The sequence below is a fragment of the Schistocerca gregaria genome, chromosome 2 (assembly GCF_023897955.1).
Source record: "Schistocerca gregaria isolate iqSchGreg1 chromosome 2, iqSchGreg1.2, whole genome shotgun sequence".
Classification (NCBI taxonomy): domain Eukaryota; kingdom Metazoa; phylum Arthropoda; class Insecta; order Orthoptera; family Acrididae; genus Schistocerca; species Schistocerca gregaria.
In genome coordinates, this window is record NC_064921.1 from 807150388 (window position 1) to 807162920 (window position 12533).

Consider the following 12533-nt stretch of genomic DNA (forward strand, 5'->3'; position numbering starts at 1 on the left):
ATAAATACTTGGTAATGGAACAACAGCTGAGGTGAAACCAAACGCTATGTTGCTGATAGTTGCAGTTACTATATGCATGTTCCAAATTTTAGATAGTGTGTTGGCATGAAAGTCATAGGCAACACGAAAATCATCAGCAGGTGGACTTAAAGAGGCATTAAGGTATCCTAGGTGTTTCAACAATTATTTTATTACAATTTCTTGCAAAGATTTCGTATGTCAGTTGTTGTACCCTGCATAATAAATCATTTGTTCAATTACAGATGAAGTAACTATTGATAAAATATATATTGAATACAGGCATTTATTTCTTCAAATTTAAGGTTCCAAATGGACAGTTCGGATTAAGCTTGATTTGAAACTCTTGGGTAGCTATTGTTATAAGTAACTGATTCTGGCAATTTAGTAGGAGGGAAGAAATTGAGATTTGGTAAGTTGGTTCTTTCGGTTGTTGTAATAGGAGAAGACTACTATAATAGAGAGGAACAGAAAGGAAAGTGGTAGGTGAAAGCGTATTAGAAGGATGACTGGGAAATGTGTGAAGCAGCTGTGGGCAAATCAATAAACTAATACCCACATAAATTCACAAATGATAAAGTGAAGTGTAAGGGAAAGACAAGAGCAACAAAAAATTAGAGAGATAATGAGAGGTTTTATGTATTTCTATAGTAGTAACTAACGTCGGTAATATTCGCCATATTACCCTACGAATTCTGCAAAGAATTTCTTCTGTGATCGAAGAATCAACATACACACCAGCAAAATGTTCTGTTTAGATAACAACATCTTGAAGAAAAATTAACTTGAGAAAGCTGTAAAATTACGAGACAGAATTGTTTTCCAGCTAATGTGTTAGTTCTTTTTTATGTAGCTATGTAATTCACTTAATTGGTTGGTTACGTTTCAGGAATGTGGGTGACGCAATAGTGAACCTAGCATTGGAGCGAACCCTTGTCTTGTCCCTGACAGACCTGTGGGACACCAGCATGCCCCCAGAGAAGGCCGCCTTGCTCTGCCGCTCAGTGCCTCAGCTCAGCAGCCTGTATACGAGGGGGTCCTGGCTGTGCAGCCTGACAGCATTCAAAAATCTGACATCACTCACAGTTGATTTTGACTTTGTGGACTTTTCTTATTCTTTGGAAGAATATCTTGTGCAGGCAGGCAGCACACTTAAAAAACTGGTGCTAGTAGATCAGGTATATTTTTTTCATGTTCTGTATAAGGAGTTAATTTGGTTGCTTACTCGTAATATTTTATTTCTCTGAAGTAGTAAATATTTTCTTCAGGTCATATTCCTTATGTGTGTTTTTTTATATAAAAGCTATAAAAAAAAGTCTTGAAGATGAATATAATACATATTTTGACATGTTGTTGGTTCAACAGCAACCAACGTAATACTGATTATATTAGTTACAATGTAAATTAGGACAGACCTGTTAACTCTAATTAGATTCGGTTAGGTGTTTGTAAGCATAATGTAAAATGATAGAATAAATATAGTAATAGCCACCATGAAACTGACACAGTGTGAGCCGTCGACCCTGAGTGCTTGCTGCAAAATAAGGGCCATTTCTTCCCTTCCACCCTGTTCCACTTTTCCTGAACTCCTGAGATTAGATCACATTTTGTAATGTATCATTTCTCCCCAGTATCCTCGCAGACCCAACCTTTGTTGACTCGTTCTTCTTCCATAGGTGTTTGTTTAGTTACTGTAATGAACAGTTGTATTGTGAAAGTATGTTAGCGTTCTGTAATCTGCTGAGGAGTGATGAAACAAAGTGCACTGCTGATAGAAAATATCCTCACAACTTGATAACTGCTATTGAGAAGCAGGTAAGAGAGTTCGGCACGGTCCTACAAGACAAGGAGCTCGTAGGCAGTCACTGGTATCTGTGACAAAGCAGTGCCTTGTGAGTGGCTGTTGGAAGTCCAGCAAAGATGGCACAGTGAGGTGGCAGGAGTGGCAGCAGTCACGGCAGGCAGGATCCGCTGCAGAGACTTGCAGTGGTTCTTGATTCGTCAGTCTGGAATGTGTCTGGCCTCCTATGGGTGTAGACCCACATAGCCAGCTGTGGAAGGGTACGGCGCGGTATCACGTAAGACCATGATCACATGGACATAAAATAGTGCACACCGATTGCAGCACTGTGTGCCGTGACTCACACGCCATGTAGTGGCATACACACAGTCTTGCCTCGTCTATTTACAAACAATCCTAAAGGTGATGCAGGGGCCACTCCTATCCATTAAAAGTAGGTGGAAGTGTGGTGGGGCAACCCTGGATACACTACATCCCTCTCCCTTCAAAAAGAGATTGTGTAACCACTCAAAGAAGCACTGCACACTAGGGAGTGCTGACTGTGGGAACGACTGTAACAAAACACTACAGTCAGCCAGTGTTGAAAAGTGCCAGAGAAATGATTTACATATGGCTAATGATTTTAACACAACCTTGCTGTCCACAAGCATTGAACAGAACCAAAACATTATAAAGAAAAAGAACTCCAGTCATGACATGAACTTGTGAACAAGAATTAAAGATACAGTTAACAAGACTGCTGAACATAAGGTGTAGGACTTGTGACAAGAATAGAAAAAGTCAAACATTGCATAATAGCTTAGCAACAAGCCCATGAATATACGGAAACAAACCACAAAGTGAACCCAAAATTTGATCCCAACAAAACAAACACGCCGTGGCCACATGGAGGAATAGCAACTGGCCTCTGTCACAGGCAATGATGGAGAAGGGCCAGGCAATAGCAGGGTTTGGAGTAAAACTTCTGACAAGGCCCAACCGAGGGCCCAGAAGAGCACACTCCAGGATTGGTGGCACCAGCTGCAAAAGTGAGATCGGTGGCGGGGCCGGTAACAGCAACTGACACTGGAGCAGATGTGCAGTCAGTTGCAGCAGCGCCATTGGGAATGACTGGACCAGGTCCAGGGATGGCTACAGCTGCATTAGGGAGGGTGAGAGGATAAGCTGCAGCAGGGCCGGCAATGAACATACTGACAAGGCCGGCAGCAGTCAGACTGAAGACTGGATTGACATCATCGCAGACAGACGTGGTGACCACAGGAGGGTGGGACAGGACAGGGCTGGCGACACTGTGACTGACAAAAGGGCCAATGTAGTCGAAGGAAGGTGGGGCAAAGATACTGGGGCCATTGCTAACAGGGCCAGCACCAACAGGGCCGGCCACAACAGAAGAGACGCCAATAGGAGGGTCAGCTTTGACGGGCCTGACTCTGACAGGGCTGGTGCCAAAAGGACCGATGCCGACAAGGAGAGAGGGCTAGAGTGAATTAAAGATGTGCGACTGACATCACAGAAATACTCATCTAACTGTTCCATCAACAAATCATAGTCTTTGTCCTCCAACAAGAACCTGGGAAAAAGTGACAACACAAACGAGATTTATGCACCCACAGTGGCAAGAAAATGAGCAGTGTTTTGTACCTTTCATGCCCACAGGCCAGAAAGTGCAACTCCAACTGTTGACGGTACATGTTCCAGTCTTCCATTTGACCAGCAAACATGTGAAAAGTTGACATAGATGTAGGAGTCACATGTTGAGAGACAGCTGCAGTAACCAAAATGTGAGTGAGCTGAGTGACACACAGCAGCAGTTTCTGAATTTGCTGCTGCCATAACCGAATGACTCGAGACAGACAGCTCAGACGATGGGACAGACACGATAAGACAAAAATGACACTCAAACTTTTAAAACACGCTGTTAGTGATCTGAAACTTGAACCTTGAAATGCTGAAAACAACTCGGGCCAACAGCATCAATTAAGAGAATTTACACTCGTACAACACACGAAAGGACTGCGTGAAAACTATCCAGAAAAGACGATGTCGACTAAGAAACTTGATTCACGAATGTGCCTAGGCTGAAAAATTTTTTCTGTTGTAATAACAGCAGAAAACAGTGAGTACCACTGTCTACAGACTATAACTGCACAAGAAGCAGGAGATGCTGCCCTAACAGAACAAACTAGTACACAATCAAAAATCACTGGATTCCAAACCACTCAGACTTGAGAAGCGAAATGCCTGTTCCAGTAAACTGAACTAATACACAACAAGATACACTAAAATATACTGGAAGAACAAACCAGTAAGCCTTTTACTTCATCAGCAATATTCTGTGGCAGATGAGGAGAGTAGAGAACATCCACAGTCCTGTAGATGTGAAAGCACGAAAACATGGGTGAGAAACAGACTCATCACCAATATTCTACAATCTCTTGTGGAGTATGAAACACACTTTTACAACACAACTGTTTATTACAGTAATTAAACAAAGTACACTTCTGGGAGAGAATATTTGCACAACTTGACAAGTGAAAACTGTCTATCCTGGAGAAGATCGTAAGAAACAGGGAAGTGAGTTTGGCACAGTCCTACCAGCTGAACGGCCTGCGGGCAGCCTCTGGTAACCACGGTGAAGCAGTGCCTCGTGAGCGGTTGCACAAGTCACAGCAGCGGATGTGGCTTATTGCAAAGACGACAAAACAATGTGGTGGGGGTGGCAGCAGGCATGGCCTCTTGTGGGACTTGAAGCAGTTCTTGATCTGTCAGAGTCTGGGATGTGTCTGGTCTCCTGGGCAGGCGGACCTATGTAGCTACCTGCAGAAAGATACACCACCTGAGCTTATCACCGCACAGACGTAAAATAGTGTCCACCAATCATGGCACTGTATGCTGAGACTCGCACGCCACGTAGTGGTGAAGCTGGTGCCCTGGACGCTGTGGCAGCTGCTGTTGGCTTGAGTTTATACCATGTCTTGCCTCGTCTATTTACTATCAACCTCATAGATGAGACAGAGTCCATACCTAGCATGCTAAGCATAGACTGAAGTTTAGTGGTTAAATTGTGCAGGGGGTAGCCATGCATACATCACTGTCAGTCTTCATTTACCTTTCTCTCCTAGATTTCCTTTTACTCTATATTCCTGACATCAGCCATCTGACACCCACTTCTGTATAAGGGCCTCCTGTAGACTTTTCCCACATGGTGTATCTTAACCTCTACATCTGTGTTCCTCTTGCATGTCTTCTAATGTCATTGGTCCACCTTGTGTCAGTCCATTTTCTAGTACTTTTCTTGTCTCATGGAATCCAGCGAAGAACTTCCTTGGCCCACCTACCAAACATTTGCCTACTTACCCTGTTGGTTTACCCCCACCCTTGCTGTTTTCTTTTCCTCTGTACCCCTCTCTACCCCTTACTCTGTCAATCCCTCCTTTCAAATCTCTCCTATCAACCCTTCTTTCAACTGTGAGTTGAATCTGACACAGTAGTGTCTCTGAAGCCTCCTCCACCTTTGCCACATTTTCTCCTCACTTAAAGTGGGTTCCTCATTGCTTGCATTTCCTAAAGATAAGTATTGTTTTTCATAAATGTTTGTTGTTGTCTATAGGAGTTGAGCACCTGATGTTAAATACTGACCAGTCCAGTTGTCTCCCTGCTAATTTCTTCCATTAAATTCACAACCACTTATTTAACATATTGTTTATTTAGACTACCACCACATTTTAGTAATGAAGGTTATTATCAGATGACATAAATTTGTGAAACTAGTAGTTAAAAGTGCCTGCATTCACCTAAAGTAACAAAGTATTTTAGTTCACATCAAGGGTTGTTCCCCCCCCCCCCCCCCCTCCCCCCCACCCACTCTAGGGAAAGAAGGAAAAAAATTTAAAAGTCGTTATTATACAGGTTTTTAACAGGGTTAGAACTAGAACTTCTTTATGACTACTTACATGTCACCATTCTTCTTCTAAAACATTAAAAATATTCCATACTGCCACATCAAGCCTCCCCCCTCCAAACTGTTGTATGGCCGCCCTTGGTTCACATGTAGAAGTCTTAAGTTATCACCTTGAAAAGAACAAGCTGCCAGTCTAAATCCTTCTCTACATATTCATCCATTAATGCAAGACATTTGTCCAAATGGTGGATTTATGTGCATTTTGGTTGTTCAGGAAATGTTACACCTCAAAAATCACCTCGTCCTCATTCTGGAAATGCTTGCTACTCAATGGTTTCTTCATCCTAGAAAAGAGGACGAAGTCACTACCTGCCACATTTGCAAAACACAAGTGGATGAGATATAATTTTACAGCCCAAAGAAGTTGCAGCTGTGACTGTGTCATGTGTAGATGATGCTGAAGCAGTATGTGGGGAAAAAATATTCCCTTAGACAGATTCCCACATTTCGTCTTGGCAGCCTCTTATAACTCCATCAGGAAGAGCTGGTAGTATGATTTCATGACATATTACCCCTTTTGAGCATAATCTGCCAGTGCCATGTCCAAAAAATCATTAGCATCACCTTGCCCCAAAGCAGTTGGATTTTCTCATTTTTCAGCAATGGTAGAGCCACATGATTCCATTGCTTGCTCTGCTCCATTGTCTCATGATCATAGCAATAGAGCCAGCACTGGTCAGTGGTGATCGAACGTCTAAAAGTCATCTGGAGGTGCCAGACACAGCTGCTACATGTGGTGAGTTCTTTTAATGGATGTGAGCTGTCACAGAACCCAGCAAGTAGTGACCTTCCTCATGTTTAAAATGCTGAGCAAGGTGTTAATATTGTTATCCATTAAATTCTTCATTCACTGGGTGAATGGTCAAAGTTTTTTGTTCCTGAAGATCTCACTCTTTTCTGCACCACACTAAATGAATGAGTATGATCAGGTATTGTGGCAATTTAAATTTATGAAGGCATGGCAGTTATGTTTAAGTGTTTAAGTTTTTATTTCATGTATCTTCAGTGTAAAAGAAATAAAATAATAGACTTCAGTATACTGTTTGATTAGTTTTCAAATTTTATTTCATGCTTTTTAAGATCTGCAATTTATAGTGCATATGTCTATTTTCTTTTCCAGAATCATCCAATTAGTCTTGTTATGCTTGCTGAAAATTGTCCCGCTTTGGAAGAATTAGGAGCAAAGTTAGAAGGTGACTGGTTTGGGCGCTTTGGCAGTATGCTTCCTGAATTGAAAACGTGCCGCGTTCGCATTGGATCAACAGCTACACTGAGATCATTGCTTGTTCACGCCAAAAATTTGACAGCGCTTGAGGTAATATATATTAATAAATATTTGTAATTGGATAGATAAAAAAACTCTGCTCACCCAGTGGTAGCAGGAGAAAATATGTTTGAAAATTATGGGAATGGGCAAGCTCCTAGAGCTAGTGCCTTCTTCTGGCAGAAAGTTTGAAGGTGAAGTAGGAGGGATGAAAGGATAAGACTGATGAGATTTAGGAAATGGGGAGAGTTATGGAAGACTTGCCCAGAGCTACAGATCAGAGGAGACTTTCTGAAAAGAATGAGAAGGAAAGACTGATTGTTTGGAACTGCACAGTTTTCAAATAAATTGTTCTCTGAAACGTGGAAGATAGGATAATATACAAGATGAGATTACTGACAAAACATCATGTGAGTGTCAATATGAGCAGAAAGCTAAGGGCATTATATATGGTAGATAGGTGACGGGGAGGGGGGGGGGGGGGGATAGACAAGTCAGAAAATAACTACTCTTGCAGTCACAAGAAAAATCTTGCACTTTTCATTGTTTAACTAATAAGTGACACCAGTTACATGGCATTTAACAATTTATATATCTCTCATCATATATCATGTGAGATTAAAGTAGTGTCCTACTTACCATTAAAGCCCCTATTACATGATGCGCCTAAACAATAAACCTTTGCACCAGCACCTCAAGCGGGCATATCTGTGACATATTGGAATGTCATTTATTCAAAATATTTATGTGAGCTCAAGGTTCCTATTTAATAAGAAATTGTTTGTATCAGTATTTATTATGTGAAATAACATGCTGGAAACTGAGTTGGTAAAGGATAGTGCCAAACAATGTAGACCACACAATAGCTTAATTTAAAAGTGGCTCCTCCCGCTTCATTTGCACTATAGTGTTCCAGTTTTACAGATTAGTTTATGCAGGTAAAGTGTCGCATATCTCTTCCTTTGTATATTATGCTACAGTGAAACTTAACAACTATTGTGAATGACTAACAGTTGAATTAGTTCTTGTCCAGATAAGATTACAGTGACTGAAATATGCAATTAACAACGTGCACTATATAATAGCTGTACAGTCACAGTAGTTAATGACACTGTCCAATAAATAATAGCGCTCGAACAATAACTCTTTGAGGTTACAGGTATGATACTTAGATATTACACATATGATGTCAGAGAGCACAAGATTTTCGCATGAAATCTTGTGTGTTCGGTAGCTCCCACAGGACTTTCACTATAACAGACATACTTATGTTATCCAAATGCCAACCTAGTCACAGACTAGACTGACACATAGATGATGCTTGTTCCAACATGATCTGACATAGGAACATTGCCAGTTTCTTGCAGGTCTTAGACTGACTACTTTGGAGGAGGGGCAGCTATTTCTAAAGATAGGTGTGAGAATGTTATGTGATTTTTGAAATTACTACGTTTTGAATATCAGCTAGGATAGATTTTTGGTATTTTGTATGGGCTCTAAGACTTTACTATTATCTGGTTTATGAAAAATGTTGAAGGTTAGTAGATCATACAGTAGGAACATTGTTATGCTTCGATAGTCTGAAATCCCCAACTTCAAGAGTACAGCATCCTTCTTGAAATCAATCTTTTATGATTCTAAGAAGTCAAAATTATGAGTGTCTGAACTTTGTTTCAGTTCCAATTATTGAGAAGCTAATTAGTTTCAAATAATTAAAAAGTACTTTCTTGGAAAGAGAATGTCTGCTTCAGACTGAATGATGCGAATATTTCTCATCCTGCCCATTAGCTCAAAATGTTTTCCTATTAGATGACATTGTTGTAACTGTAGTTAGAATAGTTGCATTGTTATGATCAGCAAAATAAATATAGATAATTTAACTATAAATTTAAATTACATTTTGCTTAAATAACAATTTGAAATTTTCTTATAGGTATTACATATTACTATGCATCTGAATTAGATATAAAATGAAAAAAACCTTGGTTACTCATGCGAGTAGAAAACATGAGAGACTGAGTAGTTTTCAACTTGCTATGTTTCACCTTTCGTTGTACACTGTAAGGCAGTTTGCAGATGGTGCATCGTTACATAAAACACATTTATAATGTCTACATTTTGTCTTCATATGTACTGTATCTGACAGTCATATTTGTTTGAAAAATGCTGTTCTCTGATAATTAGTGTCTGAATGTTCATTTACATTACATTTTCTGCCTCAATCTCACAAGGAATTTTAATTTCATTCATTTGGATAAGCTTTCTTTGATTTTAGAGTATCTGTGAAATTATTGGTGAATATTTATGCTAGAAGCGCCTGCTCTTTTGTTCATGGACATACACTGATGTGGATTGTAATGCAACTGTGTTATACTATGGTAATTTCTAGTTTCTTTGCATTACTATAATTTTTAGGAGCTGGCTATGTTCAGTTATATGTTAAGATTTGTTATGTGGAAACTTGAGGAGATAAGCTCTTGTGACTTTCTGTACAGGGCTAGTCAAAAAGGACGTTACAAATCTGGAATGATATAGGAATTTATTGAGATAACATACAGAATTGGTAGATGTGCTATTTTGCAGCAAACAATCTCAAGTTTCACATAAAAGCACCAAGCGTCATTTTGGTCCAATGTGACTACAATTTGTGATGCAACAAACATTCCACCAGTAATAAATTTCTTCCCACACTCTTTGCAGCAAATCGGGCATAACTCGTGCAAAGGCAACATTAGTTTCAATTTTTTCAGGTTGACTAAATTGTTGTTAGGGGAGGCACATACACACAGTCTTCAATGACACACCAGAGAAATAAATCCAGTGATGTCACGTCCGGGGAGCGGCGTGGCCATGTGATATGCCCTTCATGGCCAATCCATGAACTGGGAAGTGATTGTAGAAGAAACTTCGAATCTTTATGAGGAAATGAGGTGGTGCACCATCTTGCTGGTAATAAACCATCCCATCTCAGTCCTCTTCATCGATCTGGAAAATTAAAAAGTTTTCAAGCATATCCAATACAAAACACACAGTGAGGACACTCTGCACCAGTGAAAGTACCATTTTAACTATGCTCTATGCTGGCACTCTTGGTGGTGGAATTGGGTACTGATGCATTACATGCATCAAACTTGGGGTTGTCTGCTACAAAATGATGCATCTACTGATTCTGTACGTTATCTCAATAAATTTAGATATCCTTCCAAATTTGTAAAGTCCTTTTTGACTCATACTGTATTTATTTCTAAAGCATGTAGTTTCCTCTTATTTGCTTACCTTGGAAATTGTCGTGCATTATGTTCTTCCCCGCTCATTCTTAAATATTTTACTCATTTCCACCAAAAATAAGCAAATTTGAAAACAGTAGCATGCATCAGTTACCATTTCTGAATGCCTGCTGTAAGTTGAGAATGTTGCACCTCTCTCTTAAAAGGATCCTAAAAATTGTCAAAACTGAGACAGATGCCTATAGTCTTTCCGTAGTTTCATTAACTTCCTTCATTGTTTGAAAGATTACAGGTCACGAGGATTTAAGGAGTATTCTTAAGGCCAATTGTTTAGTAACAGCTCAAATTTCTTAATGGTGGCTTCAATTTACATCTCTGCCTTCAGACATTAAAAGAACTTTTTTTTTAAAAAAACGTGCTTTTATTTTACAGTTTCATATGACCTTACTTTTAATTTACTCATCATTCTTACTGTTTTCTAGACCTGTTAAATAGTATGTCTCTTATCAAAATCTGGTGCACTGGCATCTGTCAGATATGCCTGTATCCTGTGGTTTCTGAGAATTATCATTTGCTGAGTTCACCACACATACACACTTGTACTTTGTAATTTAACAAAAAGGACAATTTAGTCTCAAAAGTTTGGCATAATTTTTTTCACATAGAATGTCTATATTAACATTCAGTTTAGTCCTCACACCATCTTCTTTATTCTTCAAGGTGTTTTCATTTCACTTGCTTAATTATGTAATTCAGAACATATTACATACAGGTTGTTTTAATGTAGTTTTTTGATATTAAGTAAATACTTCCTCCTTTTATTAAAACTAAGTTATGATTGTGTAAATAATACGATACTTTTTATATTTTATTATTCATCAAAGCTGACATTAGAAGAAGATGCTGTTGGGGATACACCAGATGTGTTTGATGACATGGTAATTGCACAGGCATTAGCAGATAATTCTGTCCCAGAAAAATTGCGTGTGTTTCTCATGAATTCAGAGTGTAGCTTCACTGTCAATGCTGTTCAGTTGATGATAAACTCCTGCCCAGAACTCAGGTTCCTAGGTGAACTCCAGATGTGGACTGGACTAAATGAAAGAGATATTGAAGATTTGTTCCACGAAATCCGAGAAAGAAATTTGGACCTGATGCTTAGGTATCGTGGTCACTGGTATCCTTACAGGAAAGGCTGTCATGCAATTACTTCCAGAGACCATTAAAGCTTCTTTGAGCACTGATGTAAATCAGAGCAACAACTGTAAAAACTGTTTGTTCATAATTTAAATTTATCTCGTTTTTGTCTTTATATTTTGTACAGGTAGCTGTAAGATTTTGAATTGGATTTTTTACAGTTAAGAGCTGTCATTTAATGCAGTGTGCTTGGTTTAGCATGTGGCCATTGAGTGACAAAGATACGTAATATGTTTTACTATTCGCAGACAGTATGAAATTTTACCCATCTCCATTGATATATTAAAAACAAAAATCAAAAGTTTGTGTGTTCATTTCTTTTGGAGAAATATCGAGGAAGTGCTGCTGCCTTTGGATATTATGTCTTTGTCATTAGATAAATGAAAAGCTGTGATTCTATTCTGTATATATTTGGATACATCTACTCACAGAGGAATGTGTAAACATGAAACTTTATCAGTGACCCATTATTTCCAAGGTTTGAGTCAGTGTAAGAAGTACAAGATGGTGTATACTGCAGTGTGCATTGTAAAATAAGCTGTAGTGCCATTTGTGCTGTAATGCAAATAAACAGATGAAATGTGTACTACATGACTATTTAAACAATAATAGTTTGTTTATTCCGATTCTTTTTCCCTGTGTCTGTTTCTTATAGTTATCACTTGGCAAACCTGTCTGTACAAAACCGAAATGAGTTTTTAGAATTATTTTGTTGTAAATATATGTCTTGAGTTTGCCACTGGATAATATTGTACAGTTTCCTTAATATATTGTAAATACAACTTTTAGATATCTTCAGGTGGTGGTAGTCAGTCTTGTTACTGCTGCAGAATGGGACTGATGATGGCAGTGTCAAAATTTATCAATGCAGAAGCAAGAAATATGCACGTGCATGGAGGCACTCACAGTTGGATGAAAGCAGTACTCTTAGTGCCCCCTGCCGGGTGCCAGAGAGAGGACTTGCGCACATGTGTAGTGGGCAGTGACTGTGTTGCTGCGTGCTCCGGTGGTTAAGAGCTGAATTTATTTTCTACAGTGTGCTGTGTCCAGTCATGAATTGGACAT

The 12533-nt window shown here is 39.2% G+C and overlaps 1 protein-coding gene across 19 annotated transcripts in view; it reads left to right on the forward strand.

Annotated features, from left to right (window-relative positions):
- LOC126335098 (uncharacterized) overlaps positions 1-12054 on the forward strand; it is an 80276-nt gene extending 68222 nt beyond the window's left edge. For all 19 annotated transcript variants that reach the window (XM_049998018.1, XM_049998026.1, XM_049998019.1 and 16 more), the window contains 3 exons: positions 908-1196; positions 6901-7095; positions 11156-12054. In XM_049998018.1, coding sequence (XP_049853975.1) covers positions 908-1196; positions 6901-7095; positions 11156-11497 — 826 coding nt within the window. In that variant the 3' untranslated portion in view covers positions 11498-12054. The remainder of the gene's footprint in view (positions 1-907; positions 1197-6900; positions 7096-11155) is intronic.
- The last annotated feature ends 479 nt before the right edge of the window (positions 12055-12533 follow it).